The sequence below is a fragment of the Melanostigma gelatinosum genome, assembly GCF_949748355.1.
Source record: "Melanostigma gelatinosum genome assembly, chromosome: 3".
Classification (NCBI taxonomy): Eukaryota; Metazoa; Chordata; class Actinopteri; order Perciformes; family Zoarcidae; genus Melanostigma; species Melanostigma gelatinosum.
Window position 1 is genome coordinate 21,333,196 of NC_136636.1, and position 22,781 is coordinate 21,355,976.

At 42.3% G+C, this 22,781-nt stretch overlaps 1 protein-coding gene across 1 annotated transcript in view; it reads left to right on the forward strand.

Annotated features, from left to right (window-relative positions):
* The window catches only part of slc12a5a (solute carrier family 12 member 5a), a gene marked incomplete at its 5' end in the record, with an annotated part of 87,731 nt that overhangs the window by 59,129 nt on the left and 5,821 nt on the right, over positions 1–22,781 (forward strand). Inside the window, 13 exons of the mRNA XM_079297159.1 lie at positions 2,261–2,407; positions 10,782–10,836; positions 12,093–12,223; positions 16,644–16,891; positions 17,104–17,315; positions 18,405–18,572; positions 18,681–18,779; positions 20,016–20,073; positions 20,186–20,360; positions 20,479–20,597; positions 20,993–21,091; positions 21,200–21,319; positions 22,395–22,499. Coding sequence (XP_079153285.1) covers positions 2,261–2,407; positions 10,782–10,836; positions 12,093–12,223; positions 16,644–16,891; positions 17,104–17,315; positions 18,405–18,572; positions 18,681–18,779; positions 20,016–20,073; positions 20,186–20,360; positions 20,479–20,597; positions 20,993–21,091; positions 21,200–21,319; positions 22,395–22,499 — 1,736 coding nt within the window. The remainder of the gene's footprint in view (positions 1–2,260; positions 2,408–10,781; positions 10,837–12,092; positions 12,224–16,643; positions 16,892–17,103; positions 17,316–18,404; positions 18,573–18,680; positions 18,780–20,015; positions 20,074–20,185; positions 20,361–20,478; positions 20,598–20,992; positions 21,092–21,199; positions 21,320–22,394; positions 22,500–22,781) is intronic.

The following is a 22,781-nucleotide window of genomic DNA, read 5'->3' on the forward strand; positions in this document are numbered from 1 at the left end:
GCTCATGTGAGATGAATGATTATCCCCCAGCTTCATTTTGCTTCCAATCTGAGGAATGTGCACATATTTTTGTGACAAATTCCTGCGTAATAAAAACATCTTTACTGACATAAACCACAGCTAATCATCCCTCCATTCATCCTGTTTGTCTGTATTTAAGCGTCGAGATGCAGCAGAAAAGGTTTGTCCGCGATGTAATGATGTGACGGTTCAGGTCTGCACTCTCACTTGGTAAAATGGGTCATGGCCGGCTATCACTATAATTACCCTTCATTGGCCGGGCTGTCCTTGAGCAGGAAATGAATATTTTTCAATTACGTACAGGGTCATCTGATGTGTCCTTCAGATTTAATACATGCCATTACGTTGGTGCAGGCACACACAAACACACACACGCACACACAGGACACATTAATACACAAACAAATGGCTTCATACACACACACACACACACACACACACACATCAAGAACATCCCAAACACCATCAGGAAAAGAAACCTCTCGTTAATCACTCTGACGTGCAACAACATACATCTTCAGTCTCCATGTGTCAGTAATTGCTTTCAATGGAGCAGCCTTGAAACTGATTCTTGTGCTGTATAAGGACGTACTGTACAGAGCAGCTCTCTCTTTGTCCACTGATCCACACCCGGGACAGCACTGCAGCAAAACCAACCAGAAGAAATCCACTGCAATAAAGGAGACCGTAAAGAAATAAAGTATTATCCATCCATCCAATGAACGGACTGGTCCCCTGGCTGCCTCCTGATCTCAAAGTGTTCTTTGTTTCCTGGTCTCAAAGTAATTATCGTTCTGGAAATCAACAAAGGGTTTACAGAAAGCAGTGGGGAAAAGCGGCAACTAAAATGTGAAAGCTTTGACATGCTGAAATAACGAGCAATCATTCAAGTTTAAAATGCATGTTAAGCTGCAACCGTAACATGGAAGAGTAAAAGAAAGAGTCCGGTAATATTGACTTAATGGAAATTGTGTGTGCAATAAATACAAATGAACTAATGTGAGACTTGTGAGACGAATGCAACACCAGCTATCTCAACTCAAAGCACCATACAGACCCTTTTACAGCTGACGTCATGATTATATCAACAAAAGAAAGACAAAGGCAAAGACAAATCAGCTTAGAGTATAGCGCAAACGTCATACAGAATGTCATCTTGCTGTGTTGTTTAGTACTAGAATCGATATTGCATATCTTTAAGATAAACTGATTCAAGGCTCTAGCGAGCTTTAATATTGGCCAAGTGTTTCAGAGTCGGAGAGAAAATGTTGCTAAGAGGCTAAACTGTTGGAGAGATTGAGAGATGGACCTCTTATGGGCTCTTCCTCTGCAACCTCTCTGCCTCACTCCTCACTGCTAGGAGACGACCTCGCCAGGAGAGACGGAAACTAGCTAGCTAACTTGCCCGCTCTAGAGATGGACAAGCTAGCTAACTAACCAACTAGCCAGCCGCCCGCTACGGAGCTCCAGTCTGCTCTTCCCATAGCAAACCAGACTATCAGCGGCGTAGGATAATATAGTCTTGTTGGTTAACGTCAACAACCAGTAACACTCATCGTCCTGGTTAGTGACTGTGCATTTTGAGAGAAGCTCGAAGCCATTGTAAGAAAAAAACAAGCCAACAAAACTTGCTAGCCTGGGTTAACTAACGTGTTCAGAGAATTATTTGCCTTTCTATATGCTCCGCCCACAAACATATGCCACCCTGTTTACAGACAGAAAAGGGGACTATTACGATTACAAATTGGGTCTTTGAAAGCAATCTGTGAAGTCCTACACGGTTAAGTCGAATATGTGTTTTGCTTTAATGACAGACTGACCATCTGCAGTGTGTTTTCTTTGCATGTGACCTTCGGAGAGAAAACAAAATAGACATGGTAACTATAGCAAATGTGCACACTGTGATTCCCAGCATGCACGGCTGGTGTGTTGACTTTCATTGATTCTTACTGATGCCCAAAGTGAAGCAGGAGTCATTCGGTGAGTCTTGCAAATCTGGTGTGTCAGGCTTTTAGCAAATAAGCATGAGACAGTTCTAAATTTCATCATACACTACAAATTAATTATTGCTGGAACTTAATCTTCATCAAAATTACATAAACAACTGTGTCACTGCAGGCCAACTGATGAGTCATGTCTGGGGATATGACCACTGATCAATCATGTTGCAAATAAAGCTTAGAAATGAACCTTATTTGGAATTTTACAAACAATAACTTTTGCCCTCGTCCTCCTTCAGGCCCCCCAGCTCGGCACTCTGATGGGTGTCTACATGCCGTGCATCCAGAACATCTTCGGAGTGATCCTGTTCCTCAGGATGACCTGGTTGGTGGGAATCGGAGGTGTCGTCGGGACCTTCATCATCGTCTTCATGTGCTGTACCACGGTGTGTGTGTTGCCTGCTTTTATTTTAGCCCTCTGTTGCAGCACATAAAAGTCTCATTAACAAGTGACCTTAAACTGAAGAGCAGCATAGTAGCGCAGCCGTGGCAGCAGATCGTGTACGGGTATCTAATGAGCTGTGCAGTACGAAAAGATACCAGATGTTCACTATTATAACATCAGATAATATCAATTTGTCTCTCATGGGAAATGTTGTTTACAATGCATAAAGCGGCTATCACTTTAATACTGTATCTGTGAGTGGTTTAGGCCAATGCAGCCTTTTTATATGACTTTTGCATGAATATGATGAAGTACTTTGATTTGTCAGGTATTCACTGGATTCGCCAAAAACATCTGGTTATTTTATACGTAAATGGTTCCTCAGTTGTTTCACAGGAACATTTGCGATATCATGAAATGTGGTCCATATCAGGGCCATAATCCTCTCCGCCCCCATCTAAACACCATAGCACAAAGTTTGCAGTACTTTTAGTTTGACCATCATCTTCCTGTCTGAAGCTGATGCTGTCCTACAGGCAACTGCAGGGAGGGACAGAGTGTCTGAATAATGTTGGTCTCCTCAGTAGGGGAAGTCAATTTGGGCTCTGCAAAGCCTTTGTTAGATTAGTTAGACTTTATATTCACTGTTACATTCCCACTCCCACTGAAGACCTACATCTAGAAGAATTGGCCCTGATGATGTATTCTCTTTTTTCTTTTTTAAGAAAAGTGAGTAATTTCTTAAACCTGGGTATTGTAGTTTTCAGCCAATGCTACTGAACAGGAGTAAATGGTGCATTAGTTGCAGCCTATATCCAGCTGCTAGTGAGTATTTACAGCAGCACAATGGTGTATGTGGGATCAACTCGCTATGGACTTCAGAGCCCGTCTTCATGGCAATGAAGGAATGCTGTTTTCTACCAGTAATTATACAAATATAGTCATACATAATGTCCCTTATCACTGCCTGACATGTGGACCAACCTGTGATTAGCAATGTTGCCTCTTGACACACACGATAACATACTACTGGTTAAGAGAGAAAAAAACAACTATCTTTCTTTGCTAAAGTGGAAATATTGACTCTGCTTCAAACCCAGCAAATCCTTCTTCAGGCAGCAGTTTATGGGAGGAAGTCGCATCTTATTTTAGCCTTCGATCATACTGCCCATTGGGGGAGTTTAATGATGCTGCAACTGCAGTCCCATGACAGTAGCGATGAAGACTATTTTCAATTGTGTTGTACTAAACAAGGTTGCCATTGTGGTCGGCAGAAAGAAGGAAGGTGCCCCTCTTCCGTCGCTTCAGTTGTAAATACGCCGCACATTCGATCTGTAAAAAGAACAAAATGGATTATGACACACTGATGTTCCTGGGTTCCCATTAATGTCAGAGGCTGTCATGTGTCAGAGGGACTTTGGTGTTGGACAGACACCCAGTCGTGGCCATGGGACTCGAATTACAAAACACAGTCCCACAGGATCATCAGCGCTGCTGTCAGTGATCTGAGTGGCGGTTCCACTCTGATTGTGTTTGACTTGTTTGAGGCATTTGATTGTCATGCAACATATGATGTGCCTCCTCACTGAATGCCCAACGTCTATTCAGGAGGAAGGAGGTGAATGCATTTTACAACATCCTATGTCAGCTATTTGATATATACTGCAACAAAACCCTTCTTAAGTTCTCGTACAAGGCGGTTGAATCACACTGTGCTGCGTATCAGCTGTCAGCGATGTGTGTGTCGTTCTGTTTGCAGCGTGCGATGTGGCAGGACTGTATGTTGGCATGTCTGTGTGTTTGTGCAGCCTAGATTCTCCTCTAGCACAGAGTGTATTTATAGAACAACCCCCCTCAAAATCCCAACCATCGCAAAGTTGCCTGCACAGACACACAGGCAATATGCTTCCCCATCATGTTTCTCTGTGACAGTGAAGAGAGGGCTTTGAAATGGCGTACTGAGGGAAAGCAGTATCTTTTTTTCTTTCACTGGTTTTATTTAATTGTTGTACTCAGTTGAAAACTGAACCATTTTTCAAAGAAATATGTTCATAATTTCCATGGATATTAAAAACTGTAAAATGGCTGCTAATTAGGTGCAATAACTGATTTTTGACTGTATCGTACATCCATTTTAAAATCGTGGTTCATTGGTGAATGTGCGAACACTAATTTTATCCCAGTGTAATTGTTGATACATCTCCATGGAAGCCTCTGGAAAAAAAATGATGATTATCTCTTTTATACTAAACATAGCGTCAGATTGTAAAAAAAAAAAATAAAATAAAATACTCCAAGATCAAAGCTCAGACTCCGTTTGAAACACAGATTACATGTGAAATGTCTCATGCTTACTCACACACACACACACACACACACACACACACACACACACACACACACACACACACACACACACACACACACACACACACACACAGACATTTCTTTACATATCACATACTGAGGGATATTTAATCCATCAAACATACATTCGGTTCCCCTCTTCATTTGTTTCTCACCATTTCTATCCTTCACACACACACACACACACACACACACACACACACACACACACACACACATTTTTTCTTATCAGTCACACCGAGCTCATTGCAGACCCCCGGTGGCGATAAGCCTGAGCGTGAACAGTGTGTGAGAAACCCCCACCTCTCTCCTCCTGAGCTCCTTACATAACACATAACCACCCAGCCCTCCAGGGGTTGCCAGCAACATATCGCAGGAGTGTGTGTGTGTGTGTGTCTGTGTGTGTGTCTGTGTGTGTGTGTGTGTCTGTGTGTACATACATGTACGCAGCCATCCCCACCTTTTGTGAAATCCACAGGACTTGAAGTGGGAAGGGATAAGGCATGCTGTAAAGCTCGATGAAATACAGCCCATGTTTTATTCACATGAATGCGTGATGGGATATCGGTGACGGAGCACTTTTCATTCGATGATCAATCACAGCGACACGTATCTGCAACTGTCGAACACTTACACCGTTATTTTTCCGTCGCGCAACATTGTGACAGAACATTAACGATCATTGTGGGAGTCGTTATTATATGAGGGATGTAACAGCATTGACACCATTAACTATGAAATTATACACACAACCATTTTAATAGCCAGCGTATGACCGCAGACGACGTTAATACGTCCAGATAATGAATGCAGGCTTGTCACCAAGATAAAATGAGGTTTAATATTCTCGATGGAAAGTCATCTGTTGTTTGGCCTTCCTCATTCATTCCAGGTCTTGAATCCAAATGCTGCGAGGGGAAGGGTGGTCTGCCCTCTGTCGTGACTCATTTAAATGCTGAGGATGCTTTTCTTCCTTCATCCCTTTCATTTTTCACTCTCATCTCAATTTCTCGAACCCTTTTTTTTAATTTTACTGTCTCATTATTTCCTCTCCTCCTCCTCCCCGTCTGCTTCCTCTGCCTCTCTTTTCACCTACCATCCAATTTTTGTGCTGCTTCGCCACCTCTCTCCTCCGCCTCGCTCAAGCTGCATCTCGTCCTCTTGTGCTCTGTCTCCTTACCCCCCGATGTCAGTCTGAAAGTAAAAAAACAACACCTTCTCCTTCACCTGACACTTTTGCCTTCTGCAGTATACCATCCACAGGGACTTCAAGTGATGAACAGCACACTGGAAATAGACTTCTACTGTACCTTTGTATGTGAATTGATGAAGTTGTACTTGACAAAACTTCTGCATTTGTACAATGAAGCATGCTAATGAAGCACGCTCTCAGGGCAGTGTGGAAACTCCATTCCTGTCAAAACTAATTGCTGCTGGAGTCCGAGGTCGACTAAAGGCCAAATCAGAGTTTGACTGTAGCTCTGGGAAGAAACAGACTTTAAGTGTCCTTTGCTGTCAGCGTCACGGCTATATCAGCAGACTATTCTTAAAAATTTAAATGAGTTCCTTCGCCATATGCATTCCTCAGGCTCAGACGTAATCATGGCGGCTTAGCAATTATTCGAGCTTCACACTGCCTTGGAAGGAAATTGTCCTTTTGAACAGATATGTAACCTCATATGAACAAGACAGATGGAGAGGCGGCATAATCTCACGCCGTCTACGGGCACGCTTAGAGGCCAGAGGGCGTGTGGGTGCATGGTGACTTTGGAGGTACAGTCGCTGACTCCAGGCTTCATAGAGAAAGATGGTTTTCGTAAACCAGACCAGTACGGCGTATACTCTATTAAAGAAACTCTCTAGCGTCAGAGTTTTAGGCCCTGCACAGCCTGAGAGTGGGACGATAAAACGGGCTCTGGGTCAGTGGGAAAAAGGATGCAGCACAACCTGCCTACTACAACAGAACACTGCTGCCTCCAGAGCAGTCCACCAATCAGGTGCTGATTCAGACACGAGGTCATCAGGTAAAGTAGTCGGGCTCTTTGCCTATCAATCATGTGACCAGGTGAACTATACAAGACAAAAGGAGGAAAAATGTTCGTTTTGAATTTGAGACAGTTAATCTACATGTCAAGTTCTTTTACACTTCAGATCAGATTCATTTTCCTGTGTGAGCGTCTGAGATCAGTGCAAACGGTGCGGGACCGTCAGAGTGATGCTCAGTGTTTGTGACAGCAGCTGATTGATATCATTTGTTAATAACCCTGTCTGCAGTGACGCCCAGAGGAGTTGTGTGATATAAAAGTAGGACACTTTTAAAAGTAAAAGGAAGCTGACCAAATAGGATTTCATAAATGAAGATGATAGACCATCAGGAATTCACCAGTGGATAGAAGTGAAATAACCGATCTCTGCAGAGACTAAATGCTTGATCGAGTTCCTGTATCCTGTCTGTAGCTTGTTATGTCTGGACCATAGAAATGTCTTGCGGACTGTTAACACACTGTCTCACGTTTTTTTGCTAGACCTTCATCAGGCAACTGATTTTTAACAGTGAATAGCTATCTTAAATAAGGAGCGCATCCTCACATTTCAGACCTCCTGTTCAACAGGAAGGCATGAATGCCAAACACCAATTTACTCTACGGTGGGAACCAATTTCATATATCGAGCGACACAAATGTTCCCCAAAACACTTACATTGTATGAGTAGATTCCTATAAATCGAATGCTGGTAATAATTGTAATAACTGGTGTCACTAGCATACTTTACCAGCTGTAGCTATCTAGCTAGGTAATTATCGTTAGCTACATGATCATTGGTTGACCCAACGTTTACTTTAGCGACACAAAACAATATAGTTAGTTAATGATGTAGTTTAGAGGAAATATGACGTGAGCCGTACGACTGTAACATAGACTGTTTATGGTAGTAAACAAGTTAGTACATGCTAATGCTTCCAGTTAGAGGAAAGAAACACACTTTTGATTGATTTTTTTGATTTTTGAAAAGGTTAAACTCATTTAACTGCCCTCCACACTCGATGCACTAACACAATGGCTGGTCAGGGATTTAAATTATTAAGATTTTACAGACAAAATCAGGCTTTTCTGAAAAAGAATGTTTAACTCCTTTCTTATCGTATTGCCTTTTACCCTTACCATCACCTCTATCACCTCTAATGTACATCAGCCATGTTTGACTGTATACGAGTCCATCTCATCATATCATTCCGTCGGTGGCTGTCCTGTCCAGTTGTGCGGTGATTCAGAGACTCAGTATGCGACGGACTACCTCTGCATGGCTGCTGCCCACATCAGATAAAACACTTAAACAATTACTGTCTTATCTGCTGTGGTGTGAGAAGAGCTGGTGGCCTCATTATGACTAGATTAGAGAGAGAAACAGAGCCCAGTCCCACTCATTCTTCACTCCTGATCGTCAGTCCACCGGGCCCTCAGGTGACACTAACCACATTACAGTCTTCACAGAGACGGACGTAATGATAGTATAACATAACGGCTGGGACTCGCCAGGCCTTTCTTCCATTATAAGTCTCACCTTTTATTGCTGGTCCAAGTTACCAATGTTGTGTCTTCATCTTCAGGGACTGCAGGGCAGGAAAACAACTACAATGACTTCTGAGTGATAATATACAGTATGAATGAAAAAAATACCATTCAATGTTATTTATAATGGTACACTGTAGTGTAATCACATTTATGGGTGAAGCATTTTCCAAAAGTAAAGCACTTAGCAATGAGGATATCAAAAGTAAAACCCATTACAACATTGAATTCATACTGGACTGCTGAGTCACACTATTTATTTTAATTTTATTTGTTTAGTTATTTTTATATACTGATATTGATATTTCAGAGTTTAAAAAACTACAACAATTTGTCAGACAATATTTGGTTTTACATCAACATTTTGGGGCATTAAAGAATTGCAATTAACGTCTATACTGGCATGTGTCTTTTAAAGTTATAAATTGACTAAATGTCAATTTTAACGTTGCCTTCACTGGAAACAAAATCTGTCTAAAACTTTAAACACCATTCATAAGAAAAATGTATTAAAGTTGAGCTAAAAAATGAGCCCCAAATAAATGGAAGTGCAGTTCTTTGCCACTAAACAAGCCCAGATTCAGCTATACCTGCGACCGCAGGCATATGCATGCATTGACACAGAAGCAGTTCTGCCCCTTTGTGTTACAGTCCTCTCGCTGCCACACAACCTTTTTTCGTCAATGAACACAAACACCTAAACACTGAACTCCATGCCAAATTTCAGCCTCCGAGTGTGAAAACTGTGGCCGCCAAGGGATGGAGAAAGTGTGAGCTGCAGAGCTGCTGGTCACAGCTAAAACTCTGTAAGATACTTAAAGGTCCCCCATCGTCCGCTCAGGTATGTTTCTCTGTGATCACCTTCAATCTCAGTTGAAGACATTTACCAATGAAAATCATTTTGTAACATCACAACTAGTCTGGAAGTCAATCATTGGTCCAATATGAAGATGTTTAACAGGCTACTTAACATATAGACATATCAGACATAAAGTATTATTCCAAGCTGAATATTTTTTAAATGTTTTATTATATGTCTGGAGGGGATCTTTAACTATAATAAACATTCAAACTCTGACTTATTTCTGTGTTGCGATTGCTCGTTACTTATCAGCTGACGCATAACACCGACAACTATATTCCTGTGATTAGCTGAAATCATTTGATGCATCTGGCAGGCTCTGATTCATAATCCATAAGATCAAAAGTAGTTTGGTCAATTTTTCCCTATTGCGCAGTCAGTTTCTGTATCACGGAGGAGATCATCTCGTGCCTGGAGCCGGGCCTGAGTAGATGGCTGTCATTGTTGACATTTGAATTACCCAGTTTGTTTTCTGTACCACTGATGTGCTGCTGTAACAGATGCTACAAAGAGGTATACCCAGTAAAGACCCATCTCATGCTGAATATGTACATCAACAGTTTTTTTGCAAATGTGAAAGCTTTCACAAAGTGGGTCAGAGCTGAAGCAGTAACAGCTGTATGACGATATCTTAGACTGTAAAAGGGCATATTTTGAAACATTGAAATTATGACTAAAACAAAAACTGCATTGGCAATAAAAATGGAAAAAACATTACAGCAGTGGAGAGATGGCACTGATTTAAGCAGCCTGCCCTCACATCTCCTCATGCTTCTCTTTATGTCTCCGTTGCTCTCTTTCATGTGCAGAAAATGTAAAAAGACACTCAGAAATTCAACAATAGTGTTTGAAAAAAGAATGATGAAATCTTAACGCTGTCTTTGTTCTGTCTCACACACACACACACACACACACACACACTACCCTCTCTCTTTCTCTCTTTCTCACTTTGTCGTTTTTCTGTCTTTCTCACTTTGTCGTTTTTTTGTCGTTTTTCTTCCACTCACTGACTGCATTTCTCTCTCTCTCTCTCTCTCGCTCTCTCTCTCTCTCTCTGAATGTGCTCTGACAGTTGTTGACAGGCCTGGTGGCATTATTGTTGATCTAATCCACAACCGGTCAGTTTCTGCATTGCCGTAAATTGGTGTTGTCCTTACGTAATCTCACAGGTTATGTTGCTGTTATATACCACAGGCCTGACGCTGATATCATGGGCGTAACTCGGCCCACTGACTGAAATACCTCAACAACTATTGGATAGATTGTTGTTGATCTTGACTTTTCCTTCCTTTAGCACTTATATGACAGATGAATCAGATATTTTACCTCATTTAATAACTTCAACTGCATTTTAGTTTTGAATTAATTTACTCCAGATGAAAACCAATGATTTGGCATTCAGTACATTTGGGTTTAACTGACAGTTTATTAAAGAAAACAAGTAATTCTACTTTTTAAAGGAGTAGAGGATGAGAAACTCAAGAATCAGCTCTCCACAGAATATGCAGAATTAGCTGAATATGATGTAATGTTCTTCTTTCTGCTCCTCTGTCGTTGCCCCTCCCTCTCTGTGCAGACCATGCTGACTGCCATCTCGATGAGTGCCATCGCTACCAATGGAGTAGTGCCAGGTGGGTGAGCAGACGCTGGCACCGCACAGTCATCCCTGTTTGAGTCTGTCCGCTTCTAAAATCTTATTTTCACTGATTGCTTTTGGCGCATTACGCCCAGCGCAGCTTGATATCCCCAGAGACATTGAAAGCTTTAGTCTGGGGTCTTGTGCACTTTAACTTGTCGCCACACAATGTAATTTACACAAAATACAACGTCAGCCAAATGCTTGAAACGTAAAACTGAAGGTATGTATTTGCATCTGTATGCAGACACATTATGCAGTATAACTATATTTTATCATGTGAGTTTACACAGTAATGATGGCCTGCGTCTTACCAGTCGGAGTGCATACAGCAGGTGTCAGCCAATTACAGGCTTGTGGAAATGTGTGGAACTGTACACCAATTATAACTGTCTCTGTTATAACTGGTACCAGCCTTTATGCTGCTGCAAAGTGCTGATTAAGCTCTATTTATTTATGCTTGGTTACTTTATTTGCACACTGTTAGGAAATAGAAGCACTGTGGTAAAAACACAATGATGACAGAAATGGCAGAACCAAAATTACAACTATTTGAGAGCAAGTCTTTAAAAATATGATCAATTCCTGCTGTGACAATCAATTAATAAATTTTTAAATAAATAATTGCAAACATTAACTTGTTATAGTTTCACAAACTTGGCAATTTCCTCCTTTTCTTAATTATAAATTGAATACTTTGGGTTGAATACTGGCTGGGAGACACTGACCCCACCCTGCTGGTCCCACCGGAGGGAAGGGAGGCACAAGAGAATTAGAACCCGTACTGAGCGGAGCAGACTGTCGGACCCTGCCGAAGTGAAATTAGAGGTTTTCCTCAGGGACTCTGGTGCTCGGATTCACGACCACTTTTGTTCACAGGGGCCGCCAAAATCAACACAAAATGAATGTCCCTTGTAGTAGCTTTAAACAGTGATTTCTTGACTTTGTATGACAAAATGTAACAAATCCACATACATAGATGTAAATGTTGTGAATTGTTATTTATTGAAATAGTGGCATCCGATAATAGATCCAGCTATTTGACTCAGAATCGAACAGATATCCAATATCAGTATTGGTGCATCTCTATTCATTGCATTTCATTTATTTACATACATACCTACATACAAACATTTTCTGTTGACATTGGTGTGTGTGTGTGTGTGTGTGTGTGTGTGTGTGTGTGTGTGTGTGTGTGTGTGTGTGTGTGTGTGTGTGTGTGTGTGTGTGTGTGTGTGTGTGTGTGTGCAGCTGGAGGTGCCTACTACATGATATCCCGTTCGCTGGGCCCTGAGTTTGGGGGAGCAGTGGGGATCTGTTTCTATCTGGGGACCACCTACGCTGGAGCCATGTACATCCTGGGGGCCATTGAGCTCCTTTTGGTGAGAAATATCCTCTCTCTTTTTCTGTTACAGTCCTCACCTGCTTTATCATTTACATTTTTAAGGATTACATTTTTTGTGCCTGTCACAATATTTGCAGCGTGAGCTCACCAGTGGTTTTGTGGCGAGAGGTGAGTGACAATAGTTGAGACGTCACTTGGAAGAGTGTGTCGAAAACGTACTTTCTTAACAACTATTCAAATAAGGCATTGTAGATAAGATCCTAATTGCTATCTCCCGCAAATCACGAACTGAGTGAGAGAAGGATTAGCCACAAACTCCTCCATATCAAAAGCTGCCGTACTAACCCGGTGAAAACAAACACAAAGCAGAACTAGCTCAACGCTAGCAACAAGATATCGATTTCAAGTTCCATGCTCTTTATTATTAAATGCACAACAGTTACAGTTGGCAATGACAATCTTGGATCTCTGTCTTTTTTCGACAATGCTCAGTAAATATGTTTAAAAAAAGAAGGAAATCTAAAAGGAAAGTAAAAGCTGAATCTAAGACATAAAATAGTGCAAGATAAAATTGAGGGCTAAAGTATGAACATTAATCAAATATAAATCCAAGTCATATGAATGTTTGTCAGACAGTAATGCAAACCTCAGATTTATTCTGGAACAGCTGCCATGTTTTCTCAGACCAGTAAGTGGGTTCATGTCGACGTGAGAGACGGAGAACACTCTTTTGTGCAACCTACTTGAAACGACATCCATTTCAAGTCAATTCAAGCAGTGTTGCCAGACCGCAATGAGTGAAAGGGAAAATAATGGGATCACTCTGCGAGGTTAGTGGGGGATGACCACTCAAAGCACAGCTTTTCCTTCCCAGCAGTAAACTCTGCAACATCATACTTTTGACAATTTTGTCATCGTGATAACACTCACAAAAGCTCGAGGTAGACAGAGGAAGGTGATATGATTGAGCACCGAGTTCAGAATTGCCATGATTGAATATAAACCCTTAGATTCAATTATGTTGGTGATACATGAAAGATTTGGTTCCGTGTTGCTCCGGCCCAAAACTTGTGCCAATATTGGAAATGGTTCAATTATATGAGGCAAGGAGCCAAAACACAAGCAGCAGCAAAGAGGCATTCAGGAAACCAATCACCGATGTCTACTGAGAATATGGGAACACTTTCTTTCTCTTTTCTAAAAAAGGTATCATTGATATTAAAGTGTCTTGGACTAATCAGACTGAAAGACCATTTTTGTTTTTCCGTTCTACTATTCAATCTGACACTGTGTTCGTGTTAGCCGCTGTCTGGCTGACATGTCAGTCTCATTGATCTCGTGTTGCAGTCGGCACAGCAGTCAAAAATTCGGACATGGGCTTAAACAATCAACATATTACGTGGTAATTAATGAGCTTTAGACAGAGCTAAGCTATCTGTTTCTTCCTGTTTCCAGTCTTTATGCTAAGCTAAGCTAACCAGCATGACTTGACTAAAAGTAAATAAGTGTACTTACCAAAATGGCGAGCTTTTCCTTGAACTATTTTCATGACAATCATAGAAATATATGTTTAAACACTTTGACCAAAAATGTTCCAATTTTTTGACATATATTTAAAAAAAAGACAGGATTAGAACTTGAAAATGTATTTTTTTTTTTGCTTCACTGTGTAGTTAAAAGGTTTTTAATCAAAGTCTAAATGAGTATAATATAATCCAGGAAGAATGTTTGATGTCACTGTATCCCTGTCAGCAGAATGCAGTGCAGCTTGATTGCTGTGGACTGGTGACACGTCAGTGCATTAAAAAATAATTGAGAATGTGCAAATGTGGAAAAAAAGACTTGTGCTCTCAATAAAAATGACACCTAGCATTGCATCACTCATGCCTTTGAAAAACACAGCTCTCCTTCAGTTTATTTTCCTCCTCAGAGCACTTTGAAGCTAATTTTTTTCTCAAGCTGAGTGTTCTTCAGCGTGAATTCTCATCAGTTGACGAAATGCAGGGATCTTTCATCTCGATCTTCATTCCTCCTCCTCCTCCTCCTCTTCTGCCTTTTATTCTACACTCCTTCCACTGCAGTCCCCCTCTGTTGGGTAATTATGCAAATACTGCATTCGCGAGCGATCAAGACACTGGCAATTCCTTGGAACAGCTCTCATCACTTTGGTCCGCTGTTATCAACCTAACGGAGTGTGTTTTTTATTTTTGTATTCTTCCATTATTCTCCTTCTGCTTGCCTCTAATGGCTATGCAGAGTTTGATCATGCCCGGAGGTTAATTCTGTCTTCTGGGTCAAAGCTGGCTTAGTTTCCATTGTAAAATAACAATCCCTGCAGAATTGTAAGGAGCGGATCTGGAGAGGGCTGATTTGAATACGTTTCATCCTTCCACCCAAGCCAAGAACACAAACTGATGCTGCTATTTTAGGAAGCACGAACAGTTGACAGCGAAGCAGGAGATTTGTTTGCCTCGTGATAATGCTGCTCTTAGCACCAGATCACTTCCTTCAGCCAAATGGCCAAATTGAACCACGACTGTACTTCTCCATTTGATTTCCTCTTTATGGTGATTCAACTGTTTTGGGTGGAAACCAAATGATTACTTGAAAAAAAAAGAGAGACATTCCCATGGTTATGTAAGCGCTTCGGCATGAATCATCTAACGCTGATGACAGATACTGACGGGCTAATTACGGGTTTTTATATATGATGGTACTATTCTTGGATTGACCCGTAGTAAAAGTGTAATAAAGGCCGTGCATTTTGAAGATTAATACCACGCTTGAGTTCTTTAATTAAGCTGAATTAAAATAGCAGAGTAGTTTTAGGCTTCAAGCTCCAGTTGAGGACCGTTCATGTGAGCGTCACATGTTTTCACACTTCACAGACTTGTCCTCCTCACTCACCTCACGCCTTTCTCACCTCTCTTTTATTATGTTTCGGCTATCTTTTCTTTCTTTTCATTACCGAGGGTGAAATTGATTAAATTCAGCAGTAAACGGTGAACTAGAGGAGCAGGCTTGTGACCTGATATCTGCGAGTTTAAATCCCCAGACAGGCTGGTAGAAAAGTGAGGAGGGAAAGTGGATGAGTAACACTGCCTGAACATCTACCACCATGATGCCCTAGAGCAGCGGTTCCCAAACTTTTTAGGCCGCGCACCCCCTTCTACATCCCGACCGGGTTCGCGCACCCCCCCCCCCCCCCTTAATAAAAAAAAAAAAAAAGAAGCAACAGAGCCTTTTAAGCCTTCATAGCCGCATAAGAATCGGACCAATGAGAGAACAGTTTGCTCGCGCGTGGCATTTGTTTACAAGATTTAGTCCGCTGTTAAATGTTGCAGTGTGAACACAAACCGAACAAAGGAGCAACTGCAACATTGTATCATATTAATCCCTGAATCAGAACAAAGCAAACGAACTGAAGGTGTGAAAACGCCCTGAAACACTGCAACAAAGTTTCAATAACTTTCAGTGACACAAGGCGTCACTTTTAAAGAGCAATAAGGATGCGAGCACACACGCACAGGCTCAGAGGCAGATTATCACATTTAATTTACAATTAATGAGCGACTAATGTAGCCAGGATGTCTTCGGACAAAGCATCGATGCGGCGCGACACAGTGTTGTTGGACACCGGGATCATGTCCAACTTTTTTGCTTCTTTCTCCCCAATCATACATTCCACCATCTCTCTGGCAGCTGGCAAGCTCACGTCTTCAGTGATTGTGTGCGGTAGCCCCTTTCTTGCTATTCTGTAACCAGATATGAAGCCCGTAGTGCGTCATTTATAGACCAACACATGAATGAGACTCCAGTTGTTTTTGGCTGTTTTGTAACTCCTCCAATTTGGATATAAACAATGTACGGGGCTTTTGACTTGCACTGGCATGCTTGGTGTTCAGGTGGCGACGTAAATAAGAGCTTCAGACTGTTAGCCAGAACCTCACTGCACACCACGCACTGTGGCTTTGGGGAATCTGCGTTGCCAATCCAAGTGAAGCCCAGACACAGAGACTTTTCATCATATTTCCTCTTTTTTCCCCAGTCTGCGCCGTCTCATCTTCCTCTGACTCTGGCTCGATTTCTTCTCCCGGTCTCTCCCCAACGCACCTCTCCGTTCCCCTCGCCTCCGATTCCTCTCTCTCTCTCTGTCCCTCTCCTCTTTTACGACTGATAGCTTCAGATGTCCCACCTGACAGTTTTTAAATTAAAATTACATTTTTTTTAAATATTTAATATTATTACACCATCAGACCGCCATTACACTTTTCCTCTCGCGCACCCCCTAGAGGCAGCTCGCGCACCCCCAGGGGTGCGCGCACCCCACTTTGGGAATCCCTGCCCTAGAGCAACAATGAGATTGTATGGAACCTTTATGAGAAATTGTGCCGGTGTGATATCCCTGGATATATATTACAGGGGGAAAACCATAATAACACAACCTTCTGCTTCAGATCTACATAGTGCCCCAGGCGGCAATCTTTCCCCTGGAGGGCCTGGAGGGCCCCGAGGCAGAGGCCGCCCTGCTGAACAACATGCGCGTGTACGGGACCATCCTGTTGACCTCCATGGCCACGGTGGTGTTTGTCGGCGTGAAGTACGTCAACAAGCTGGCCCTGGTGTTCCTGGCCTGCGTCATTCTCTCCATCCTGGCCGTCTACGCCGGCGTCATCAAGACCGGCATCGACGCTCCGGATTTCCCGTAAGCAGTGACGACCAAGAATTAAATGTGCTATTATTGTTATCATTATTCTGATGTTATAAATATTCAAATTCTTAAAATAATGATGATTGTTTTTATTAAATGTTTCTATTGTAATTATTGCTTGTGTTGTTATTTTTATTAATGCTTTTTATTATTATTTGTATTATGCAAGACGGCAACAACTAATCTTGTGCTTTCCCTCTCTCCAGTGTGTGTCTCTTGGGCAACCGCACGTTGGTTTCCAAGAACTTCGATGTGTGTGCCAAGACCGTTGAGACAGCTAACGGGACCGTCACCACCCAGCTGTGGCGCATGTTCTGTGACTCACCTTTACTCAATGCTACCTGCGACAGGTACTTCACATCCAACAATGTGACCAAGATACAGGGCATCCCAGGGATCACCAGTGGAATCATGGCAGGTTGGTTTATCCGGTTTGGATCTGCATGTCCACACAAACACACAAAAGGAAAAAGGTTTTGTTAAACTGAAATCTTGTGGAACAGATGTCTTAAAGCAGGTTAAAGCTGTGTGCTTTGTATTTCTGAGTGATTTTCTGTTGTACAAACATCTGAAGTCAAATAGGAAAAACAATAAGGGGCATTAAGCGTAAATAAGGAATAATTAAATCATGAAGGAAGGCTGTCACTGATAAATAATAGATTCACTGAACTTGCTATATTGGATTAGAATAGATTTTTTTGAATGTCTGTGATACAGAAAGAAATTTCAGAGTCTGAAAGTCTTTCCTGGAAATGTGGAAAATGATGAAGTGACTACCAGAAACCCGAGGTTATGGAAAGCCCAGAGCTAGCTCAACCTCGTGTCTCTCTCTCTTCCTTATCACAGGGCTGACAGTAAGCCCTGTGTTCAGGATCCACGTCTAAAAAAAATCCTTGTTAATATGTCTATAAAAATAATTCACCCTCTATGAATGTTTTAACAAAAACCCTTCAATGTCAGTTAGTCAGAGACTTCTACAACCAAAAGGCTTCACCTGTCACCTATTAAAGGGGGTGAATACTTTGTTTTTATTTGTAATTGTTAATATGTAATGTGTTTTTCCACAAATATATTTTTTCTGTTGATTCGTGTAAAAAAGTCACATTAAATCCTCTTTGATTCAGTGCTTTTTATAGGCACTGTATGTTTGGAAGACGCTGCTTTATGACAGCAATGTAATCAACCAAACGGTGGGTTACACTAGTGATCTGATTACCATGTATTTGTTTTTGGGGCTAGCTCTTAAAAGTCACAGTTGGAGCACCACAGCAGGTTTAGGTGGGAGACGACCATACTTCGACATGAATATAAGTCCAGACCTTTTGGAGCCGAGTGTTGCTTAAAATCCCGACGTAATAACTCCTGGAATGCATTTTGTTTGTGTTTATTGTAAAACAAATACAGAGCATCAAAGTAACCATTTAAAAGTAGAAATCACTGTAAGTAAGTCAGGTGGTCTTAGATTCTCTCGACTCAATTCTTCTCCACGTCCGTCTCGCCCGTCCAGAGAACATGTTTCCGATCTACTATGAGAAAGGGGATCTGGTTGCCAGACACAACATGGACTCGGTGGAGGACCCGGACGACCCTCTGACCAACGCAAACCGCTACGTGCTGGCCGACATCGCCAGCTTCTTTACGTTGCTGGTCGGCATCTACTTCCCTTCTGTGACAGGTGAAGATCTGGATTATTGATATTCTGCTTCTGCCAACTCGCCCTGTGTTTGTATGTGTGTGAATCTCCTTCATCTTGCTAATGTTTGCTTCTGGACTATGCGTTCAGGGATCATGGCTGGCTCCAACCGCTCTGGAGACCTGAAGGATGCCCAGAAGTCCATCCCCATTGGAACCATTGCAGCCATCACCACCACCTCCTTTGTCTGTATCCTCTCACTACTGCCCCCTACAGGATAGCACGGGTCGCTGCACAGACCGATTTCAAAAATATTTTAGTTTTCCATTCAATTTTGACATTTAAAATGATGCCATATATCAAATATTGTATCCCAGAGAAGACATTACAAGTCAAATATGCTTTACAGGATTGTTAATATTGCACAATTCCTAATTATGACCTTGTTTAGATTATATTCAACTGTATTGTCATTGCACAGTGTATAAATACTGAGGTACTGAAATGCAGTTTAGCATATAAGTGCAAAAAGAAGTAAAGTGTAGAGTTATGTACAGAATATGTACAAAATACAGAATAAATAGAATGTGGAGTAAACAGTAAGAGGTATAAATACACTAGATATATACAGTATGGGCAATATGAAACATGTGCCGCAGTTACAGTAGGAATACCAGACATCGAAAAGTACTCGAAGTATTCCAGCCAGATATCCACTCAAATAGTATTTTAAGCTCAGCGATGATACGCAGACACCACTGATTTTGATTGGGGTTATTGCATCGTTTGTTTCTGAAGTATGTCTGTGTCGTTCATGGGAGATGACGACTCTCTTTTCCTTAATTCATGGTGGCATTGCTACTGACTCACTCCAACATCAGCTAGTTTGTTTTTCACTCAAATGACATCACATTACAGTCATTTAGCAGACGCTTTTATCCAAAGCGACTCACAATTCAGATTCTATCACATACGTCTGAGTTCTCCGACATGTTCATGTTTTATTTAATATAACATGTCTTCTGCTGTAAAATGATGAAGCAGGAGTAAAAGATGCACAATCATGGAAAACTAAAGATTCTTGAGCATAAAAAAGAGGCGTGTGACACTCTAACTCCGAAGCAGCCATCTTGATTGTCTTCCATGAATCTCGGAGGAATCAGCTTGGAGTCCAAACTAATTTGATTAGGACGTCTAATCGCATCAGTGGGCTGCCCTTGCAATCACAAGTGAATAAAGCAGAAGGATATTAGTTACATTGTCATTGATCTCTGAGATATTATCCGAAACAAAATCGATTGATTGTCTTTTCTCAGCAAACGCAGTTTATGGGTTTATCAGATTATTCAGTGCATCTTCAAAGGGAAAGGTTGAAGATGTCTTTATTCATCAAGTCCCGTCCGTCACTAAACAGGTCTCATCTAAAGAGCATTGATGACACCCGTCTGTGGAATACTTTTACTTTCCTGATGCATAACTGCTTAGACATGTCCAGTGTGATTCTGTTTGGTGCCTGCATCGACGGCGTGGTCCTCAGGGACAAGTAAGTCGATCCTTTGTTAGCTGAGACAAACAAACCCTGAGAACAACTGATGATTCTTTCCATACTATGCTTGCTATTAATAGTGCAAACAACCTTTCCCCATCTCCTTAAGGTTCGGAGAGGGAGTCCACGGGAATTTGGTGATTGGCACGTTGGCTTGGCCGTCACCATGGGTGATCGTGATTGGCTCCTTCTTCTCCACCTGCGGGGCGGGGCTGCAGAGTCTGACGGGAGCGCCTCGTCTCATGCAAGCCATCGCCAAGGACGGCATCGTGCCCGCCCTCCGGGTCAGTCTGTCTACTTATTTACACCGTCATCATTTTCCTTACCTTCTCCAATGAGTTTACATACTGGGACAAACAGCACACCTAGCAGACAGTTAATGTATCTGTGTTGCCTCCACAGATCTTCGGCCATGGAAAGGCCAACGGAGAGCCCACGTGGTCCCTCCTGCTGACAGCTTGTATCTGCGAGAGCGGCATCCTCATTGCTTCCCTGGATGCGGTAGCTCCCATCCTCTCCATGTGAGCACTGAACTCTCTAATTAACTGCCGTTTCTGAAGAACCAACAGTGGGAGACTTCAGAGCAGGACGCCCGCCGCTATTCCTTAAACGATGCAAATGCCAAATTGTATGGGCTCGAGATTTAGCTCATCACGCAAAGGGCAAAAACGCTTTTCTGCTCTACTAATACATATAAATACCAGCGAATGTGACGGATATTAAGACAACACACTTCTTGGACTGCAATCAGGGTGAAATCACTTGATTATGTCAAAGGACATAAGAAGGGCTTTGTTTTTAAACTGAGTGTGTGTGTGTGTGTGTGTGTGTGTGTGTGTGTGTGTGTGTGTGTGTGTGTGTGTGTGTGTGTGTGTGTGCGTGTGTGTGCGTGTGTGTGTGTGTGTGTGTCCTGCAGGTTTTTCCTGATGTGCTACATGTTTGTCAACTTGGCATGTGCTCTGCAGACGCTACTGAGAACTCCAAACTGGAGACCCCGCTTCAAGTTCTACCACTGGTCCGTTCAGCAGCTGCTGAGACTAATAGCAGCTGAATAATTGTATCTTAAGTCAATTGTAAATGTGTCTCTCTGGGCCTCCACCTCACTGTCTGTGTCTCTCCACAGGGCTCTGTCCTTCCTGGGGATGAGCTTGTGTCTCACTCTCATGTTCATCTGCTCCTGGTACTACGCCATCGTCGCCATGGTTATTGCTGGCTCTATCTACAAGTATATCGAGTTCGCAGGGTGAGTGGAGCGCAACCCCAGGAGAGATTGGATTCGCTGGCTGCCTTTGGGTTTCGCTGGTGTGTGTGTGTGTGTGTGCCTGTGAGAGTATGTGTGTGTGTGCCTGTGAGAGTGTGTGTGTGCCTGTGAGAGTGTGAGTCTGTGTGCTGTATTTTAAGAGTTTTCTGCTCTTAAATCCATACCATCAATATTGTTTTGTTTAGGGGTTTAAAGGGAAATTGGTGTTTTGGGTTTTAGTACTTCTGTTTGTTTTGGCTCCTGTTCCTCATGTGATAGTGCTGATGTCCTAGCAAAACACTTATTATACTGTAGGAAACATGTAAATACCATGTGTTACACATAATCTCCTCCTTATCATTATGGGTGCATCAACTGGCCAATGGGCACGTGAAACGCCCCCTCACCCCTCCTACATCAGAGCAAAACCCCCAGACTCAAAGAGACACAAAGTAATTACAAACAATGGGACTGAACATCATTCAGTGATGTTTTGCAAGTAAATATTTAAAAACTATATATGGTAGCTGTGTTGTCTGTAATTACTCTGCATCTCTTTGTAGTTGTCTTGCGTCTATTTCAAGGACATTTTCCGGGTGAAGCAGACCTGTAAGGTACTGCCGTTGGTTCAGAAACGGCACCTGAACTTCCGTATTTACTTCACACTGGAGAGAGAGTGGCTGTCGGACTCGTGTCTAAAGCTTCCTGCCACAGTAGATCCTCACTGAACCATATATCATACTGAACACAAGTGCACATAGGAGGCCAGCAAAGAAAGCCTGAGATGATGATTCTGTCTTAAAGTAGTGCCCTCTCAGTAATCCATCCATGCTCATGATGGAGTTGTACCAAGCACTGCACACTGAGTATTTAAGCGCTGTAATTCCCTGTGGTGAGTGACATCATGTTCACTTGACATTTAACAGTGGTGCCGAATCCTTCATCACACTGCATTCTGTCAAACTGTCGTCTCGAAGTCGACTGTATCACTGTCGCGTTTTATATTTCGAACGAAGCCGCTGAACTTTTGTTCATGTTCTGATTGAGGAATGTTGACTGGCGCTTGTTTGTGTCACAGTGCGGAGAAAGAGTGGGGCGATGGGATACGAGGGCTGTCTCTCAGCGCGGCGCGTTACGCTCTCATGCGGCTGGAAGAAGGTCCACCGCACACCAAGAACTGGAGGTACAACGCACCAACACAAAGGCACACATTGTGATGTTTCATCCTGGTTCTAATTAACAGAGACATGAACAACGAGTCTCTCCGTTCATGTGACTCTCCTCATCAAAGCTGTCAAACATTGAGAAGTGTTGGTGAACTCATATTAACGCGTCAACCTTCCATGCTGTTTTTCTCTGTCTCTCCTTCCCAACTAGGACGTATACTTGTCCCACCCTGCCATTTCTTTCCCCACGCATCTATTTGATTCTTCGTTGCTCTCCCTTTTCTGCATTTCTCTCCCTC